Raw genomic sequence first — 22,249 nt, forward strand, 5'->3', positions numbered from 1 at the left:
TCAGTTCCCTTTCCCAGCTGGAGACTGTCTAGATGGCTAAAGAGGGAGCTTTAGAAACATCTTTTCTATACCATTCGGTATTCTGGAATAATCCTCCTCTTGTTATAAAACAAAACCCATTTTACTTACATTTCTGTGAGAGTTTAAAAGCACACTTATTTCAAAGAAGTATTTGTGTGATAGTAGCTGCTAATATTATAGCTGTGTTATAGTCTGTACTTTTCAACCATTGATGCATTTTTATTTTGCTTTTAAATGTGAACCGCTTTGGACCTTATTGGGAGGAAGTGGTCATTAAATAACAAGATTAGATTGGATTAGAAAGTGCTGATACTGGGGGTTGGGAAGGGAAGGAGGGAGGAAAAGGTGCTGATGCCAGGGTAAGGGAGAGAAGGTAAGGTAGTGATGCCAGGGAATGGGGGAAAGGAAGGTGATGGTGCAGGGTGGGGAATGGTTTCAAAATGAACACAGTATAGGTGTGCCACAACCTAAAGCTAAGTTAGGAACCGCTGCTTATGATGATGTGGTGGTGCTCATGTATATAATTACTGGCAGAATGGTATTTCTAATTTTAATTTGATTACAAATAAAGAACTTTTATTTTTTATGCCAAGCTTGTTGTGGATAGTCTTCTGCTAGCACCACCACACCGAACTAGTAATCAATTTTGCATTTGATGCTTGTTATAGGAAAAGGATGAAGCATGCATACCCTCTTCTGTGAAGTTCAGTTGTCTATATTGTGCAGCAGGAGATACACAGAGCAGATCTATAGAAGAGTTTAGTGCAGTGGCATTCCTAGGGGGGCTGACACCTGGGGCGGATCACCGATGCGCCCCGCCCCCCCGGGTGCAGCGCCCCCCCCCCGGCAAAAGAACCCCCCCCCCCCCCGGGTGCACGCCACTGAGGGGGGGGAGGGGGGGTGCCGCGCGCCTGCCGGCTCTTCGTTTTCATGCTCCCTCTGCCCTGGAACAGGAAGTAACCTGTTCCGGGGCAGAGGGAGCATGAAAACGAAGAGCCGACAGGCGCGCGGCACCCCCCCTCTCCAGCGGCGTGCACCCGGGGCGGACCGCCCCCTTGGTACGCCACTGCTTTCGTGTATCTTTGCAGTTCTTTTACTGCTGGTGATTTGCAGGACCTGTAGTTTGAGTTATACATATGTACCACTAGATGGCACACTTGCTCTTTCTTGCAGCAACATTGGACAAAGATTTTCCTCCTGCGGTTTCATGTCTGCACATAGACACTGATTTTGGTACTGTAAAATACATTTAGTTTAACCTGATAATTCAGTAACATGGGTAGATGCAGGTATCAGTTATCCTTTTTAAGGATTTGAATACAGTTTTATACAAGAGAACATCAAGTTTAATTGATCTATATAGTCTGTGTTTATACCAGGGGCGTATCTGGACTCCGGCGGTAGGGGGGGCCAGAGCCAGTGGGAGGGGGCACATTTTAGCCCCCCTCCCCGCCATTGCCGGACACCCCCATCCCTTCCCGCTGCCAACCCTCCCTCCCCGCCGTCGCTTACTTTTGCTGGCGGGGGGCCCCAACCCCCGCCAGCCGATATCCGCTTCCTCCTCTGAGTCCTACCTTTAAAAATATTTCTTCAGCTGGCGGGGGACTCCAACCCCCGCCAGTCGACCCAAGATCTTCTTTAACTTTCTTCTATCTTCGTCCTCCGCGTGGCCGACGTGTTGCTGCTGTTGTGCAAAGCTGAAATCCAGTTTTGGAGTCTGACTGACGTCGTAACGTGCTGCGACGTCAGACTCCGAAACTGGATTTCAGCTTTGCACAACAGCAGCAACACGTCGGCCACGCGGAGGACGAAGATAGAAAAGAAGATCTCGGGTCGACTGGCGGGGGTTGGAGTCCCCCGCCAGCAAAAGTAAACGACGGAGGGGAGGGTTGACGGCGGTAGGGGGGCCACGGCGAAATCTGCGGGGGCCCAGGCCCCTGTGGCCCCACGCAGATACGCCCCTGGTTTATACAGTTCTTTTGTTTTTATGTATCTACATGAAAGGCAAACATTTAGCTCAGTTATATATGGTACATTGGTCAACAGCTGGATTATTGTTCTGGGTTAGTGAAAGACATATTGATATTGTTAGATAAGTCCAGATCTATAGAAGGTTCATAAATGGTTGTGTAGCTGTAATTTTCTTACAGCACATAAACCAAAATGAACATAAATAATACGGGAAAGGTCTGACTGGATTTGCTTTGGGACCTTTGTGGTGATGATGATTTTTGAAGGAGCATTAGAAGTAGGTTGGATATCTCATAGATAACATGCTTGCTTACTAATAGAAAGAATAACATGAGATTAAAAGAATCCGTCCCTAGTGCTGTCTGGTCATAGTAGCCATCTATCCCCCCTTCAGTCTGTTCAGAACTCTGCTGCACGTCTCATATTCCGCCAGAACCGATATACTCATATCACCCCTCTCCTCAGGTCACTTCACTGGCTTCCGATCAGATACCGCATTCAATTCAAGCTTCTCCTTCTTACCTACAAATGCACTCAGGGGCTCATTTTCAAAGCACTTAGCCTTCCAAAGTTCCATAGAAACCTATGGAACTTTGGAAGGCTAAGTGCTTTGAAAATATGCCTCCCAGTCTGCTGCCCCTCACTATCTTTCTACCCTCATCTCCCCTTACGTTCCCGCCCGTAACCTCCGTTCACAGGATAAATCCCTCCTCTCAGTACCCTTCTCCACCACCGCCAACTCCAGGCTCCGCTCATTCTGCTTTGCCTCACCCTATGCTTGGAACAACCTTCCTGAACCCTTACGCCAAGCCCCCTCCCTGCCCGTCGTCAAGTCTTTGCTTAAAGCCCACCTCTTCAATGCTGCGTTCGGCACCTAACCCTTACCGTTCGGTGAATACAGACTGCCCCAATTTGACTGCCCGTATCGGACCGACCGTTCACTTGTCTATTAGATTGTAAGCTCTTTGAGCAGGGACTGTCTCTCTCTGTTAAATTGTACAGCGCTGCGTAACCCTAGTAGCGCTCTAGAAATGTTAAGTAGTAGTAGTTAAGAGGAAGGAAGAGAGACATAAAAGTATTTCTGAAGATATTTAATCAACATACATGCTGAAGGGCTGTTTTTTTTTTTTTTTTTAAGAAGTGTTCTACAGCAAAATGAGGAGTTGTTTTAAACATTCATACTTCATTGTTTAAAATGATTACTTTGATCTAATACAGTCCATTATAAGGAATCATAACATGCACCAATTCCCCCCCGGGACCAAATTATGTTATTTTTATAAAGAACACAGTTGCAAAACCTTTTTTCTCACTGAAAGGGAAAATGTCTGATATTTAGGTGTGCTCTTGTCAATCGTTCATTCTCCAGTGCAGAAAATGAGCAAAACATTTTGCTAGTTGAAATACTAAGAGTTCCCCTGAACTAGGCAGATGGCCCTGAAGATGTATGTTTATTTATTTATTTATTCGTTTAGCAAAACTTGATGATATATCTCATCAAATAAGTTTTGAAGTATCTTAAATTTCAATAAAACAACATGAAAACCCACTGTCCTCCACTGACCAAATCCATTTAGCTCCCTCCATCTTAATACTATTAACTACCCCAGTCACCCCCATCAACTAAAAATCCAGGTTTTCACCTTATTCCTGAATGCCATGTAATGTCACTCAAACTCAAGTTCAAATAAAATTCTAATTAAAATGCCAAGTAATGTTGCTAAAAACGATGTTCAACAGATATAGAATTCACTAAGTTAGATGCATAGCTCAAAGATGTGCATATCTGGGTACTGCAACCTAACACTATTAGGTACCTCAAGTAAAAACTCCTATGAAGATCACCATGACCTTGAGGGCTGATATAAATACAAAATTCTTCTTAAATACAGTGGACCATCCAAAAACAAAGCTCTGAACACCAGACAAAGAATCTTAAGCTGATTGTGAGCCTTAATGGGTAACCAATTATGGCTCCCATAAAATAGGTGAGAGATGATCGGATGTCTTTTTCTGCATCAGTAAGTGTGCGGCTATACTCTGGATCAAATGCAGCCTCCAATTTGATATTTAGGCAGACCACAATACAGAGTATTATAGTAGTCGAACCCAAAAGTAATAAATGCATGGATCGGTCCAATAAGACAGCACAAATGATGACATTTTGTTTCTTACTAACCCATAAAAAGTGGGATTTCTCTGGATTTAACTTTAATTCTGTCTGCCAAAACCATCTGGAAATGTCAGTAAGGCAGCTATTTACTAGATTCCCTTCACTCAACTGATCAGAACCAGTCTCCATCCGCAGCTGAATTCACCCGCAAAGAGATGACATGGAAGACCAGACCACTCTTTTTAACCTGGGCCAGTGGACTAAGAAAAGATGAAGGGAATAATACCAAGCCTTGTAGAAAGCCACACTATCTTCTACATTCTACCAGACCTACAGTCTCTTTAGCTGCAGATGGTAATTAACCATATCAAAGGCTAGGGAAAAAAAAATCAATATAACATCTATACTCTTGTCCAAGCCATAACAAACATTGCTCAGAAGAGATTAACACATTCTGTCCCATGACCACTCCAAAATCCAGTTGTCTTGTGCTAAGCCCATTCCCTATCTGCTAGTTGCTCATACACAAACTTTTCAAGAAACTTTCTCACAAATTGAAGCTGAGAAACTAGCTGATAAGAAGATAGACTTTGATGATCTACATCATCACTCTTGAGGATTGACTACACCATTTTAGTATTGCCAGAAACTGACCTTAGGTGAGTGATACCCAGCTGATTTGGACAACATTTAATTTCCTCAACATCGAAACAGTCAAGCAAGCGACTCACAGGTTTGCCAAGACCCACTGCAAACTAGATATATGTCCCAGTCACTTACTCAAGTCCACCCCTGACCGCTTCATAGCAGACCTCACTTCACACCTAAACTTCATGTTACAACAAGGTCTCTTCCCTAAGGAATATGGCAACATCCTACTCACCCCATACCAAAAGACGCCAAGAAAAGCACAAACGATCTCACCAACTACCGCTCAGTTGCGTCTATCCCATTAGTAGTAAAACTCATGGAGAGCTTGGTGACTAAACAGTTTACGGATTACCTGGACAAGTTCTCAATATTACATAATTCACAATCTGGATTCCGATCCCACCATAGCACCGAAACTGTCCTAGTCACCCTCCTGGCCAAATTCAAGCAGGAGATAGCCATAGGAAAAAGCATACTCCTCCTCCAGTTCGACATGTCGAGCGCATTCGACATGGTAGACCACAACATATTACTAAGACTGCTAAGCCACTTCGGGATGGAGTGGAGGAGTGGCCTAGTGGTTAGGGTGGTGGAATTTGGTCCTGGGGAACTGAGGAACTGAGTTCGACTCCCACTTCAGGCACAGGCAGCTCCTTGTGACTCTGGGCAAGTCACTTAACCCTCCATTGCCCCATGTAAGCCGCATTGAGCCTGCCATGAGTGGGAAAGCGTGGGGTACAAATGTAACAAAAATAAAATAAAACTGAAGGAAATGTAATTAACTGGATCAAAGGTTTTCTAACCACCAGAGTTTATCAAGTAAAATCAAAGTCAAATATATCACCACCATGGAAAGCAGATTGCGGTGTACCCCAGGGATCACCACTATCACCAATACTCTTCAACATGATGATGATTCCACTAGCACAGTCCTTATCCAATCACGACCTTAACCCATTCATTTATGTAGATGATGTTACAATCTACGTCCCCTTCAGACATGATCTGACAGAAATAGCCAATAAAATCAACGATGGCCTGAACATCATGGACTCCTGGGCTAACTCATTCCAACTGAAACTAAATACTGAAAAAACACATTGCCTCATCCTCTCCTCTCAACATAACAAGTACAAACCTATAACCATAAATACTCCTGGACATACCCTCCCTACCTCAGACAGTTTGAAAATACTCAGCATTACACTTGATCACAACCTTACTCTCGAGACCCAAGTAAACTCAGTAACAAAGAAAATGTTCTATTCAGTGTGGAAGCTCAAACGATTAAAACCTTTCTTCCCAAGAGCAACCTTTCGTTATCTAATACAATCAAAGGTCCTAAGCCATGCAGATTATTGCAACGGAATCTAACTCCAGACCACCCAAAATACAGCAGCCAGGATGATATTCAACAGAACACGCTTCGAAAGTGCCAAACCACTTCGAGAAAAGTTGCATTGGCTTCCAATCAAAGAACGGATGACCTTCAAAATCTGCATCTTAGTCCATAAAATCATATATGGCGTAGTCCCAGGATACATGACAGACCTTATAGACTTGCCAATAAGAAACAAAGTCAAATCGTCAAGATCCTACCTAAACCTACACTACGCAAATTGCAAAGGACTGAAACACAAAACAACTTACGCATCCGGTTTCTCCTACATAAGCGCAAAACTATGGAATGGCCTCCCAAAAGCTGTGAAAACAATACACGACCACCTGAACTTCAGGAAATCACTAAAAACCATCCTCTTGAAATGGCCTAACCCAACGACCCCATGTAAACCTCTTCACCCAGCAACACAACATGACTATAATCGTACTGGACAATATGCAATCTTCATCCCTTGCGACCCTCCACTTACAACTCATACGATCACTATACAACCTTGTATTTGTTATCAACCGACTGGGCAAATGCCTTGACACTACTATGTAAGCCACATTGAGCCTGCAAATAGGTGGGAAAATGTGGGGTACAAATGCAATAAATAAATAAATCCATATGCTATCTGCAAGAATAATGGCTCCACCCACTAGCCACTTTACTTTAAAAGCCCAGTTGGAACAGGATTTGAGTGACATGATCTTGCTCTCACCTTTCTCAACATGTCACTTATTTTCTCAGCAGTGAGCAGAGAAAAACAATCAAGAGCTAGACCCAAATCTCACCTAGTTGCAGCCATGTTACTCATGCTGATTTAATTGGTCAGCTGTAAATTCAGAATAAATCTCCCACTTACTCAGATGTGGCTCGGACAACTACAACAACCAGAATCAATGTCTTGCCTCAACCCAAAGACTCTAGTGGACTTAAACACCAGGCTAAATAGACATGAGGCTCTATACCCTCCACATCCAACCAGTTATATGCTCATTCTGATTTTTTTTATCAGTAATCCTGTACCTAGCCATTGCCTCCTACCTAAGACTTTTTCCAATTTCTATCTGCTACTGTCACACTGGGAGAGCAGACAGCCTTAGCAAGAGCAAAGAGAGTCTGTTAAACATTTCGTTTCCTGTCTATACAACAAGGGTCCATATCCACTAGTTCTCACAATTGGTAGGGTTCTTCTCTAGTCCCTTCCTCCTCTGGGTGAATTTCTCCAAATTTCTAGGCAAGGGCACAGAAGTATTTGAAATCATTAACACACTCTAGGACAGCACTTTTTTTTAGAAATTAGTCACCAAGAAAATTTACTTTTCCAACAGTCTATAAATGATCAAATGACTTTTCCCATTGGTTATAGGTAAATTATATGCAAATCAATTCCAGTCCTTGTTGCTTTTAAATAGCAGCTACTCCTTCTTAATCCTTTGTTCCACTGGGGTCAATAGTGTCACAAAAGGGGGAAGGTCCCACCCAATCCTTTTCTTGTTAAGGAAAACTCCCAATTTGATCTTCCCTTAGGTCAACACACTCAACAGTTCTTCCTCCTCCTCAAAACAGACACAGTAACAGAGCAATCACTTTTTGCTATCACTCTGTCCAACAGAACAGATTTCACTTTACCAAATGTTAGAGCCACCTACAGTGGTGGCGCATAGAGCCAACAGGGCCCTCTTTTGGAGATCCTTCACACTTGGGGTGAAGTTTCTTCTTCACATCAAGAAGGGTTCTTATAAGGACTTTACTTCCATTAAAACAGTCCAGCTCCCTTTTTCCTTTAAATTATATTCAGCATATCCTTATTGTTCCTACTAGTAATCAAAATCCAATTGTTCTTTCCAAAGGTAAGTGAATATGCAAATTAATTCCAGGTTTCTTCAGGCTGAAGTAGTCAAAGCTTTAGGCTTTCTAGGTTCCAGCAAATCCACACCAATCTTCTGCTTTAATATTCAGGGCAGTTTCCACCCTAAATCCCCTCGGTTTCTTAACCAGACACCCTTTCACAACCAGGGCAGCTTTGCAACTAAACTTCCTTTGACTTTAGACTTTTAACTTAATTCCTTTTTCTACTCCATTTCTGATTTCTTCCCTTGGGAGGCTTTTATCTTCAGGGTCTCTTTCCCTTTGTTTGTCAGCCCACTTGTCGCTCCCTTCTGGGGTCCTCAGCCCTGGGATATCTTGCCCCCATCTATCAGCTTCCTCCTTGAAGCTTTCCCCAATCTCTCCCTTTCTAACAAACCAATTACAGGGTTTTAACATTTCCCTTAGCAGCCTGTATTCAGGTTAATCATGATCAGCTGGGAGTACTGCTGACTGCTCAGCCCCTCCTCCAAAGCTTCCCAGCTCCTTTATTCTCTGAGTTGATGAGCTCAGTGCCTTCTGGAACATGTAGTTTCTAGCTTTCCTTGCTATAGTAACAAGCAATGGTTGCTTAAGAACATAAGTGTTGCCATACTAGGACAAACCGAAGGTTCATCAAGCCCATTATCCTGTTTCCAGAAGTGGCCAGTACAGGATTCAAGTACCTGGCAAGATCCCAAAACAGTAAAATAGATTTTATGCTGCTTATCCTAGAAATAAGCAGTGGATTTTCCCTAAGTCCATCTTAATAATGGCTTATGGACTTTTCTTTTAGGAAGTTAGCCAAACCTTGCTAAGCTAACTGCTTTTGCCACATTCTCTGGCAATGAATTCCAGAGTTTAATTACACGTTGAGTGAAGAAATATTCTCTCTGATTTGTTTTAAATTTACTACTTAATAGCTTTATTGCATGCCCCCTAGTCTTGCTATTTTTGGAAAGAGTAAACAAGTGATTCATGTCCATCCATTCCATTCCACTCATTATTTTATAGACCTCAATTGTATCTCTCCTTGCCTGTCTTTTCTCCAATCTGAAAAACCCTAGCCGCTTTAGCCTTTCCTCATAGGGAAGTCATCCCATCCCCTTTATCTTTTTTTCTCCCTTCTCTGTACTAATTCCACTATATCTCTTCTGAGATGCAGTGACCAGAATTGCACACAATATATTTAAGGTGCGGTTGCACCATGGAGCAATACAAAGGCATTATAACGTCCTCATTTTTGTTTTCCATTCCTTTCCTAATAATACCTAACATTCTATTTGCTTTCTTAGCTGCCATCACACACAGATTAGAGGGTTTCAAAGTATTATCAGCGATGACATCTAGATCCTTTTCCTGATCAGTGACTCCTAGTGTGGAATCTTGCATGACATAGCTATAGTTCGGGTTCGTCTTTCCCACATGCATCACTTTGCACTTGCTCAGATTAAATGTCATCTTCCATTTGGATTCCCAGTCTCGTAAGGTCCTCTTGCAATTTTTCACAATCCTCTTGTGATTTAACAACTTTGAATTACTTTGTGTCATCAGCAAATTTAATTACTTCACTAGTTATTCCCATCTCTAGATCATTTGTAAATATGTTAAAAAGCAGCGGTCACCGGACAGATCCTTTTGGAACCCCACTATCTGCCGTTCTCTATTGAGAATACTGATCATTTAACCCTACTCTCTGTTTTCTGTCTTTTAACTAGTTTTTAATGCACAGTAGGGCTTTACCTTCTATCCCATGACTCTCTAATTTCCTCAGGAATGTGCCTCAATGTCTGCTTGAATTTGAAGGGAGGAGACAGCCCAGAATGATAACCCAGGAGTTGGTGGAGCTCACATGAATAAAATCTTCAAAATATGCAGATGCAATCAGAAGAGTCAGGAGCAAGATCCAATAGCTGGGTAGTCAGAATGAGGTTCAGGGTAGCCTCAGTGTCCAGTTGAATTTGAAGGAAGGAGACAACCCAGAATGGTATTAGAGGAACTGGTAGAGCTCATTTCCCTACTCAGAAATGCAGCACTTTGGGGAACAAAAATGGCAACTGTTGTGAACAACCACTGATCAGATGTCCTATGCACATATCTATATCTTTATGAATGAAAGAGAACCTGTTGTAGGAACATTCTCAGTCCTAGAAGAAGATTGAATTTCACCTGTTTCTTGTGTATTGTTCATTACTGTTATTTTTCCCAAGTAGATGTTTTCTTTTTTTTTATTTCTCAGAGTTTTAGTAACAGAAAACAGTCATATTAGTCTCAGAACGTGTACCAAGCTCATTAAACATAAATTGTCATACACATCTTTTATTTTATGGGACATCCTAAGGTGGTTATTTTAGAAACTCTATTCGTGTTTGGATCTATGAAAACCGGCATTTATATGTCCCTATTGCATGGTCATCCAAATCCCAATTTTATAAAGCTGAGATGTGGATATCTAAAACTGTTGTACATCCATATGGCAAGGGGGGGGGGCATGGTCTGGGCATGTTTTGGATGGGACGTAGGCAGGGGCTAAGAGATAGATGTCCAATTTCGATTGCAGAAGGGGAAGGAAAATCCATGTTCAAAAAGAGGGTCGTCCATATTTAGACCTGGTACTTGGCACATCTAGGTTACAGAAAGGCGCTCTGATGGAACATTTTTGTACTGGAGGAAGTAAGGAAAGTCACAGTAAATATTTTCCTGTCCTTGGAGGGCTCACAAAAAAAAAAAAAAAAAAAAAAAAAGGAAGAAGAAACAAATTATAAAAAGCTGCAGTGGGACTTGAACTATCAACCTTTGGTTCTCTGTGCTGGTTTCGGCAGGCTGCTCTAACCATTTGGTTACTCCTTCATGTGAATGCCTCTGTGGCCATTTTATAATATGGATGGTCCAGATGTCCATTGTTTTGCCCCATTGATGGATGTTTCAGTTTGTAAAATGAATGCTCATGCTGAACGTAGCCAGCACTTGGACGTTCATTTCTCACGTATTTGAGAACAGGCTGAATGTCAACAGATTCCGTTCTGAAATACATGAGAAATGGATGCTCACGTGACATAGAGACTTGGATGTCCTTTTTAAAATGCGTTCCCACATGCCATCCCCATGCGCAGAATTTATATACATCTGCGGAACCTGATATTGTATCGGATCCCTAACCTGTTAGTACTCTGAGTATAGAACTTCTGAGTGAATGATGAATAGACTCCACAAAGTTCAAACATTGTTTCTCACATTTTCCTCCATTGGATTGTTGCAACATTACGAGGCTGATTTTTAAAACACTTAGACTGACTAAGTTATATAGTAACCTGTGAGCACCTAAATATCTCCAAGATGAGTGTTGGCCTTTCTGAAATGTTTTCCTATGTCTGCTTTTAAGCACTGTAAGATATAAAGAGGCTTATTTTCAAAGCACTTAGCCTCCCAAAGTTCCATAGAAACCTATGGAACTTAGCCTCCCAAAGTGCTTTGAAAATATGCCTCAGTGTGCACTGATGAAACACATAGGGGCTCATTTTCAAAGTACTTAGACTTACAAAGTTCCGTAGGTTAGTATCCAAGTCTAAATGCTTTGAAAATACACCTCATAGCTTTAAAACATGTGGAGTGATTAGCTGGGTGGCAGACGGTAATCTTGAGTAAGTGATATGTACGGTACAGTTCTTTCTTTTAAAACATATTATTTCCCTCTAGTCGTTCCTGTTTTCCATTAACCAGACGATATGCCTACGGTTGGACAGCATCGAGGCAAAACTCCAGGCACTAGAGGCCACCTGCAAGTCACTGGAAGAGAAACTTGACCTTGTCATGAACAAACAGCAAAGCCCCATCCAAGTTCCAATGGTTGCTGGATCTCCACTTGGTGCCACACAGACCTGGAATAAAGTGCGATGGTAAGAAGAGGCCAAATTAACTGATAGAACCAAACAATACTGTGGGGTTGGATGCTACCATAGTTGATCATTATTAACCCAAAATGAGTTTGAAAAGTCTAGTATAGATTCCAAATGAGAAGACTGTAGGTCACAATGTAGCTCTGTAACTGACATAATTCTGTTTTATTTTTAAACTTATATATTGATTGCCTCATTCTCTGAAAAGGAGACCTAAAGCTGTTGACATAAACTAGTACATGGATAATTGCAAAATCATCTGAAAAATGATGCACTACCCAGTACTGAAGCAACTGCTATAATAAAGGTGAACAGTAAGCCCTGTTGACATCTTTCTCAGTATTTGCCAACATTAAGCCTGACTTTGGCCAGTTCTCCTTACTTTCTCACCATCACAGTGATCTACGGTACCATGGAGTTCTTGTTTTCTGTATGATGAATAAATAAATGACTTTCAGGAGCCGTTGTATTTACTAAGTGTCAATTTGTTTCTTCTAGGAAGTAAACTGCTTTCCAGTGTATGATGTGAACCACAGTTAGACCCAGACTAAACACATCACACTGGGGCACAGGCAAGCTGTAATTATTTTCGGATGAATTCATTTGTGCTTAGGAAAAATCTCATCAAATGTACATTATAATGATAGTGAACGTGAAGTTGATCTGAAGTTCAGTTGCTGGAAATTTTGGACGTAATCCTGAGGGAGAGTGGCTCTGTTTGTTTTGACCTAGGTCTTAGACTCACCTCTAAGTGTTTCTGTTGCGTGAGAGTATTTTTATTTTTAAACTTTACTCTCATAGCTTTCTAATGAAATTTAATTTTGTAGCATTTGAACACTTCAGTCAGGATTTCATGTTTGTGTCTGTTTTCATGTATCTAAGACTGTATTTAAAAAAACCTTTTTGGAGAGAATAGTTGGTACTTAGTTGTAGGACACAATGCATCAATGTTTTCAAGTTCTTTTCAAGCGTGAAAAGTACCTCTTGCCGTTAACTGGATTAACTGGAAAGAAATGTTGTAGCCATCCCCTGGATTTGGTCTCTCTCTGTAGTTATCCTCCCCTCCATCCTGTTAATAGCAGAGACCCTGCACCATAATTCTCATTGCACCTTACAAGCTTCATCAGAACTAGTTTCTTCTGCTCAAGTCTTGCAGTTCTGTCTCCATGCAGGCTTAAATTATTTCCATTGCTGATCACTCAGAATGAGGGCTGCCACCTTCATACCAATCTCAAACTGTAGTCCTTGCAGCTTGGAAATTGAGCATTGTTTTTTTTTCTGAAGACTGCAGTTTTGATAAGGCACACAATAGGCCTCACTTCCCTGAGAGCTGCATTCCTTCATGAGCTGTGGAACTAGCCGAGATACTGAGGAGACCATTGTATGTGTTTAGTGCTGAGCTCTGGGAGAGCTTTCAGTCTTGGTGATGTATGATGACATCGCCCCACTTGTGTACGTGATCAATCCTGCTGTCCTTAACATATGTTATTTTACCCTCAGACAGACTCGCAGGCATATTCAACCTCTTTATGTATAATTTCTTTCCAACAATGCATTGGGTTGGAAGGAATAAAAAGGCTTAAATGAAAAGTTTGCTGGAAAACATCTAGGTGGAGTAAAGTTGCCTAGTGAATGGAATAAGTTGTGGATACTCCTTGAGATTTTATTATCCTCAATGGTAGCTTTTAATGCTTTAGGTGTTTTCTTTCTGGACTGGGTTCAGTAGTTCTTGAAGAAGTCAGTGCTTCAAGCACAGAGTGTCAGGTTCTGTATTTGTATGTATACCTCTCATGCAGGTGGACATGGGTTTCTTTTATTGCTCTGTTGTCAGGCCTGAGTTATAAGCTGAGATAACCAAGCTTTATTATACCCCTAAACGGCTCCTCAAGATGTATCCTCAAGCATCTGATCGATGTTGGAGAAACTGTGACAGTTGGAGCACATTTTATCATATCTAGTGGACTTGCCCGAAGGCTCAGCTTTATTCAACCTCTATATTGGAATTAGTCCAACAAATTTTACATAAACCCTATCCTCAATGGGCAGGTACCTCTTACATCTTAATCCTCTGGAGATCACAGTGGAGCACCAAATGCTGGCAACACAGATGTTACTGCTGGAAAATTGGCGGCCCAATCTTGGAAACAACAATCAATGCCATCTATGTCTCGAGTTCTTCAAAAATTGGATTTTGTTTTTCAAATGTCCAAACTGACTGCAGTGAGGCATGGACGTTTAGCTGCTTTTTCTAAAGGCATGTTTATGAAACATGGAGATCCACTTCAACTCGGGGATCTCCATCTTAACTGTTTGTGATGCATTCCTGAGAGGGGGGAGGGGTTTGGGTGATGGTAACTTGGGATGGGGGTTTGTTGGCTCTTGACTTTATTATTTGTTATCTTGATCTTGCCTTTGTAGTGCTTGCATCTTTATAAATAAAGCTTTGAATACATTAAAAAAAAAAAGATAACCAAGCTTGATCCACTACTTTCTACTCTTTCCAGCCCAATTGCATTTTGGAAAAAAGTTATATGTAAGGGCTCGAAAATGTCTGTCTGGAGGCAAAAAATCTATTTGAAAGCTTAATTAAATTGGACCAAATTTAGTGTGGGGGGAAAATACAGGGAAAAAGCACATCATTTTTGATAATGGGCTGGATCGGACTAGAGATTCCAGAGAAAGGCTTAAATGAAAGGTTTGCTGGAAAGCATCTAGGGTGGAGTAAAGTTGCCAAAGTGGCTGAATGCATTTTTATGAGAGGAAGTTCCAGAATGTGCAGCATTGATACATTGGAAAAGTAGCTGTTAAGAATTTGCTCATTTCAAATTGCTTTTCACCTTGCTTGGTCACAGATTCACCATATCTGACATAGGGGGTCTTTTACTTAAGATTAGGGAAAGGGAAGGGAAATGGGACTTGATATACCACCTTTCTGAGGTTTTTGCAACTACATTCAAAGCCGTTTACATATATTCAGGTACTTATTTTGTACCAGGGGCAATGGAGGGTTAAGTGACTTGCCCAGAGTCACAAGGAGCTGCAGTGGGAATCGAACCCGGTTTCCAGAATCAGAGTCCGCTGCACTAACCACTAGGCTACTCCTCCACTAGCAACATTCCACGTAGAAGCCTGCCCTTGCAGATCACTAATGCGGTTGCGCAGGCTTCTGTTTCTGTGAATCTGACGTCCTGCACGTACGTTCAGGACGTCAGACTCACAGAAACAGAAGCCTGCACAGCTGCGTTGCTGATCTGCAGGGGCAGGCTTCTACATGGAATGTTGCTAGTGGAGTAGCAACATTCCATGTAGACTCTCCAATAGGGAAAGGGAAATGGGACTTGATATACCGCCTTTTCTGAGGTTTTTGCAACTACATTCAAAGCGGTTTACATATATTCAGGTACTTATTTTGTACCAGGGGCAATGGAGGGTTAAGTGACTTGCCCAGAGTCACAAGGAGCTGCAGTGGGAATCGGGCTCAGTTCCCCAGGATCAAAGTCCACTGCACTAACCACTAGTCTACTCCTCCATGTTATCTGCATGTTATCTGCAGCAGGGCCCATAGGAATAAAATGGGTCCTCTGGCAGATAACATGCACTAATTTAGTAAAAGACCCCATAATCTACTTGCACAACTCTTCTCCATTGTGACAACAGCTGCAAGAATAAGAAAAGAAATACCAGTCCAATTACAGTTGATATAGAGGCATATTTTCAAAGCACTTAGCCTTCCAAAGTTCCATAGAAACCTTTGGAACTTTGGAAGGCTAAGTGTTTTGAAAATGAGCCCCTATAGTCTCAGAGATTAGGAAACAATAATTTGCTTTTGAGATGCTGTCACCTTCCCACTCTTTATTTTAATGAACCCTCAGGTTATGGAAGGATGAGGTTATGAGCTGTTATAGTGGAGATTAATCTTAATTGTTGTTAGTTTTATTATGCAGTTTACCAAAAGGATTATTTTTCTACCATGTGCCAAGGTGACTTATAGGAATTGCAGTGTGCTTCTGTTCTCCAGTGATGATATCATCTCTCCGCAGTACAGCAGTTACTTTCATAAGAAAAAGAAGGCTGTGAAAAGAAGCATAAAAATAGGGAGACTAGAGAGGCAAGGAAAGGAAAAGAATTCTATGACAAAAATATTCCAAAATTTGAAAGGTATAAATAATGTATGAAAAGACAGAATTTTACAGAGAAAAGAAAAATGGAGATTGGGGCTATGACAGTTTTGGTCAGTCTTTCTTTGGCTGTGACCTCATGATCATAGCCAAATAGAATTGTGTCTCTCCCACCCCTCCCCCCCCCAAAAAAAGTGCTGAATGATACACCTATGGAGAATCCACCCAAGCTTTGACCCCAAACATGGGTTTTGTGACCCCATTTGGGGTCCCAGCCCACAGTCTAGGAAGCTCTGGGCTATGATCTGTGAGTTGGAGGGGCTAATTTAAAAGAGTGGCTAAAAATTTTCAACAAAAGTGACAGGCCTATTTTAAAAGCTTACAAAAACACGTGCATCCAGACCCAATAGGAAAACCAACTCAAAATGATCAAAAATGGTTTCCAATAAGCAGACTTATAGCAAAATACTTAAATATTATTATGTGATCGACCATTAACTTTGGGAACCTACTACACCGACTGCAGGCTGTTTTTACCACAACATTATCATCATCGGTCCTAGTGTACAAAATATGTGAAAATAAAATACTCAAAAGTCCAAGTGCATTAATTTTATCTTGATAGAAAATCCTCCTTTTCATAAAATGATGAAATTACTAACTTGTCCAAAAATCAGAAAAATAATCTGCATCGGGACTACCACAGCCATAAGGTCCATTCCATACTCATTTCTATAAAAAGAAATAATAGTGTCGGCATCCTTATTGTAACTAATGAACCAGCAGCTAGTCACAGTCACTTGTAACACCACATGACCAATGGAGCAAGTTGCAAGCATACCGATTAGCAGACATCCAGTCAAACTGGTGATGTCCATTCAGGCTCAGTGGTCAACTGTATTAAATACATCCAGAAATTCTTCACTGTAGTTGAGTTGTTGTTCACAGTTACCATGTGCCAGTCAAGGACAACTTAAACAATGACCTTCCATTATAGGTCATCTATTTTTATGTTTTTTTTTTTTAGTAGTTAGAGTTCCACTAAATGGAATGGTGTTGAGACTGCGGTGGTATCCAATCCGATGCAAGTGAATTATTTTGGTACGTCCAACAGATACTAGTGGGCAAGGCTAGTGAATAACAAATGCTGATGTACAAAGGAGTGTTCTGCCAAGTTCTAGTCACTCTGTAATTAACAGGATAAGTTCATAAGTATTGCCTTACTGGGAAAGACCAAAGGTCCATCAAGCCCAGCATCCTGTTTCCAACAGTGGCCAATCTAGATTACAAATACCTGGCAAGATCCCAAAAAGTACAAAACATTTTATACTGTTTATCCCAGAAATAGTGGATTTTCCCCAAGTCCATTTAATAACGGTCTATGGACTTTTCCTTTAGGAAGCCGTCCAAACCTTTTTTAAACTCCGCTAAGCTAACCATCTTTATCACATTCTCTGGCAACGAATTCCAGAGTTTAATTACACGTTGAGTGAAGAAAAATTTCTCCAATTTGTTTTAAATTTACTACATTGTAGCTTCATCGCGTAGTCCTAGTATTTTTGGAAAGCGTGAACAGACGCTTCACATCTACCCGTTCAACTCCACTCATTATTTTATAGACCTCTATCATATCTCCCCTCAGCTGCCTTTTATCCAAGCTGAGGAGCCCTAGCCGCTTTTGCCTTTCCTCATAGGGAAGTAGTCCCATCCCTTTTATCATTTTCGTCGCCCTTCTCTGCACCTTTTCTAATTCCACCATATCTTTTTTGAGATACAGCGACCAGAACTGAACACAATATTTGAGGTGCGGTCGCACCATGGAGCGATACAAAGGCATTATAACATCCTCATTTTTGTTTTCCATTCCTTTCCTAATAATACCTAACATTCTATTTGCTTTCTTAGCCGCAGCAGCACACTGAGCAGAAAGTTTCAATGTATCATCAGTGAAAACACCTAGATCCCTTTCTTGGTCTGTGACTCCTAACGTGGAACCTTGTATGACGTAGGTATAATTCGGGTTCCTCTTTCCCACATGCATCACTTTGCACTTGCTCACATTAAACGTCATCTGCCATTTAGACTCCCAGTCTCGTAAGGTCCGCTTGTAATTTTTCACAATCCTCCCGCGATTTAACGACTTTGAATAACTTTGTGTCATCAGCAAATTTAATTACCTCACTAGTTCCTACTCCAAGCCTTCAGTAGTTGAACTGCACCATGCGCACTGACCACATGCTTTATGTTCAGGATCAACAGTTTCTTCAGGATTATATAAGGGTCCTTTTACTAAAGTGCGCTGAAAAATGGCCTGCGGTAGTGTAGACACTTGTTTTGGATGCACGCAGAATCATTTTTTTCAGCGCACCTGCAAAAAAATGCCTTTTAAAAATTTTTTGCCGAAAATGGACGTGCGGCAAAATGAAAATTGCCACGTGTCCATTTGGGGTCTGAGACCTTACTTCCAGCCATTGACATAGCGGTAAAGTCTCACTCGGTAACCGGGCGGTAATGACCTACTTACGTCAAATGCCACTTGGCGCACGCCCATACGCGTGTCTGAAAAGAAAAATTATTCTTCGGACGCATGTATTAGATGTGCGCCAAAAATGAAATTACAGCAAGGGTATTATTATTATGGATTAAGAACTGGTTGAAAGATAGGAAGCAGAGAGTAGGATTGCGTGGCCAGTATTCTCAGTGGAGGAGGGTAGTTAGTGGGGTCCCGCAGGGGTCTGTGCTGGGTCCGTTGCTTTTTAATGTATTTATAAATGACCTAGAGATGGGAATAACTAGTGAGGTAATTAAATTCGCCGATGACACAAAATTATTCAGGGTCGTCAAGTCGCAGGAGGAATGTGAACGATTACAGGAGGACCTTGCGAGACTGGGAGAATGGGCGTGCAAGTGGCAGATGAAGTTCAATGTTGACAAGTGCAAAGTGATGCATGTGGGTAAGAGGAACCCGAATTATAGCTACGTCTTGCAAGGTTCCGCGTTAGGAGTTACGGATCAAGAAAGGGATCTGGGTGTCGTCGTCGATGATACGCTGAAACCTTCTGCTCAGTGTGCTGCTGCGGCTAGGAAAGCGAATAGAATGTTGGGTGTTATTAGGAAGGGTATGGAGTCCAGGTGTGCGGATGTTATAATGCCGTTGTATCGCTCCATGGTGCGACCGCACCTGGAGTATTGTGTTCAGTACTGGTCTCCGTATCTCAAAAAAGATATAGTAGAATTGGAAAAGGTACAGCGAAGGGCGACGAAAATGATAGTGGGGATGGGACGACTTTCCTATGAAGAGAGGCTGAGAAGGCTAGGGCTTTTCAGCTTGGAGAAGAGACGGCTGAGGGGAGATATGATAGAAGTGTATAAAATAATGAGTGGAATGGATCGGGTGGATGTGAAGCGACTGTTCACGCTATCCAAAAATACTAGGACTAGAGGGCATGAGTTGAAGCTACAGTGTGGTAAATTTAAAACGAATCGGAGAAAATTTTTCTTCACCCAACGTGTAATTAGACTCTGGAATTCATTGCCGGAGAACGTGGTACGGGCGGTTAGCTTGACGGAGTTTAAAAAGGGGTTAGATAGATTCCTAAAGGACAAGTCCATAGACCGCTATTAAATGGACTTGGAAAAATTCCGCATTTTTAGGTATAACTTGTCTGGAATGTTTTTACGTTTGGGGAGCGTGCCAGGTGCCCTTGACCTGGATTGGCCACTGTCGGTGACAGGATGCTGGGCTAGATGGACCTTTGGTCTTTCCCAGTATGGCACTACTTATGTACTTATGTACTTATGCATTTGAAAATAGCCCATACCACGTTAGCTATTGCATTAAAATATACTAGTCTCTCCATAACTAACTATAACACACCACCATTCCACCCTTATTCTGAATGTCTTTCTTCTATAACTGCTTGACTAAATCTTCTTGTCATCCTTGATATCTTTGTAACACCAATTGTATCTTTTTACCCTGGAATGGCGATGCCATAACGGGTCTTTGTAAGCCACATTGAGCCTGCAAATAGGTGGGAAAATGTGGGATACAAGTGCAATGAATAAATAAATAGTGTTTAGCACTCAATATTGCAACAAAAGATCATGATGTGCAAATCTAACTCGCAAATAAGCCTTGTTTATAAAAGATATTGGACAACCATGTTCCTTAAAGTGTGGTGCTAAGCCATTAGCCTGATGTTTAAAATTGATGCGAGAGGGAAAAATTGGCTCATGGGGTCCTACTTTCAATTTGTTGGGATGACAGTATGAAATTTTACTAAATTATGATGATCCACTAGTTTCCTAAATAGTGAAAATAGTCAATCGACCGTCTGTCTTTTGAAGGAATAGATCAAGAAATGCAATCAGAAATTGGCAGTGCATCATAAATAGAAGATCAGAATCCAAAGAATTAGGCCAATTGAAAAAAAAATCAAGCTCATCACAAAGAAAAAAATATATATAATCCAAGACCCCCTTTCTATAAATTGATATTCTGAAACCATAGAATCCTTCGAGATTCAGGCAGTAAAAGCACAATTTGACACCAAGTAGTGTGGACCAAGCTCTGGCAAGGAAACCAAACATTGACTATGGTTTATGTTTAAATCTGTTTTTATTAGTTGGAACCACATAGTCTATGGAATATACACATGTCACATTCAACCTGTATAACAAAGCATCTACATTTCCATACATTTCAACTAGGTATTTCTTTTGTTTTCCCCCTCCCTTCCCTCGCTTCTCGTATTGAATCCCTTATACTGAACAGACAACCATATAGGAATGATCTTGGTCCCCAACTTCTTTTATTTTGTCCCCCCCCCCCCCCCCGGCCCTCCCCCTACCCTCCCAAACCTAATCTCTCTTTCCTTTCTCCTGTCACATCATACAAAGCAGTGGGTTTAAGAATTCAACAAGTGGCTTCTTGCCGCAGCAGTCATAGTGTCCCAAAATGGTGACCATCTTTGCTGGAATCTCTTGCCCATCTTAGAGTCAAAGTTTTTTTATAGCCATGCGTTCCAAGCGCAACAGAGATACCATACGAGCACGCCATTGCTGCCATGTGGGGTATTGGTATGACAACCATTCAGTCAGGATTACCTGCTTGCCAACAATTATGGCCCTTAAAACAAATGCATTATATCCCTTTCTGGGCGTCATCCCTAAGTTGGGGCAACCAAAAAGTAAGGACGAGTTATATTGCCATGATTGTCCCCACAGTTTGGCAACATAGGCTATAATCAGTTTCCAAAACTTCTGAATAGCCACACATGACCAAAACATATGGCCCAATGTTGCTCCTGCACTGCCACACTTTGCACATTCTCCCCATGGTGAGAGTCCCATATGAAACGCTCTCTTTGGAGGTATATGCAATCGCAAAACCATTTTGTACTGTTGACTATGGTTTATATAGGAGTCCAGACAGGTCAAGGTGGGCTCTGGCAGGAATCAGGAGCCACGGTGTGAACAAATATAGCCCGGTGAGGCACATTGACACAAACTGGTAAGAGATCAGAATTTCACTTCAGCAAAACTCCCTCAGGAACTGAATCCTACAGGCTGATGGTGGAACCTCATAAGAAGTACTCGATTTTGAGTACCAGTTTTTCTGCCAGTTTTCAAATACATTGGCATGTGTGTCCTCAGGCAGATCTTGCTATCCAAAGATTGTATCTTGTGTTTATACCCAGTGTCTCTGCTTAACTATGTTCAATATGGCATCTCCCTTATTTATGAATGAAAAGAAACCCCATAGGGATGATTATATTGGGCTTACTAACATTTACATAAGTAAGTTAGAGAATACTATAAATGATAGTTAAAAAGTTATAATCCGCCTACAACTAGGCGGAATACAGCAAAAATAGTCATAAAATGTGCTTAACAGAAAACCGACGGACAACTACTGTGTACTAAAGTGTTGCATTTAGGCCTGCTATTAACACGGTGTAATGAGCATTGCCTAAATATAGGTGTGTAGATGCTGACTTATTACAGCTTCAACGTGGTGCTTGCAAGTTTTTCTAGACAGAAACTTGTGATTGCCTTCTGCAGCCCAGACCATTTCTCTCCTTTGGTGGTCCCCCATTTAGTTACTAGCCAGACATGATCCAGCTTAACTTCTGTAATCTAACAAATGCAGGCTCTCCTAGGTCAGTGTTGCTGGCTGGGAAGCTCCAGAGTAAAGTTAGCTCTCTGAATTGTTTGTGTGAGAGTAAAACTGGAGTGGATT

The 22,249-nt window shown here is 41.5% G+C and overlaps 1 protein-coding gene across 2 annotated transcripts in view; it reads left to right on the plus strand.

Moving 5' to 3' along the window:
* Window positions 1–22,249, plus strand: part of BANP (BTG3 associated nuclear protein) — a 517,523-nt gene that overhangs the window by 75,942 nt on the left and 419,332 nt on the right. For both annotated transcript variants that reach the window (XM_030204572.1, XM_030204573.1), the window contains exon 4: window positions 11,688–11,887. In XM_030204572.1, the coding sequence (XP_030060432.1) occupies window positions 11,688–11,887 (200 nt within the window). The remainder of the gene's footprint in view (window positions 1–11,687; window positions 11,888–22,249) is intronic.

The sequence above is a fragment of the Microcaecilia unicolor genome, chromosome 5 (assembly GCF_901765095.1).
Source record: "Microcaecilia unicolor chromosome 5, aMicUni1.1, whole genome shotgun sequence".
Lineage (NCBI taxonomy): Eukaryota > Metazoa > Chordata > Amphibia > Gymnophiona > Siphonopidae > Microcaecilia > Microcaecilia unicolor.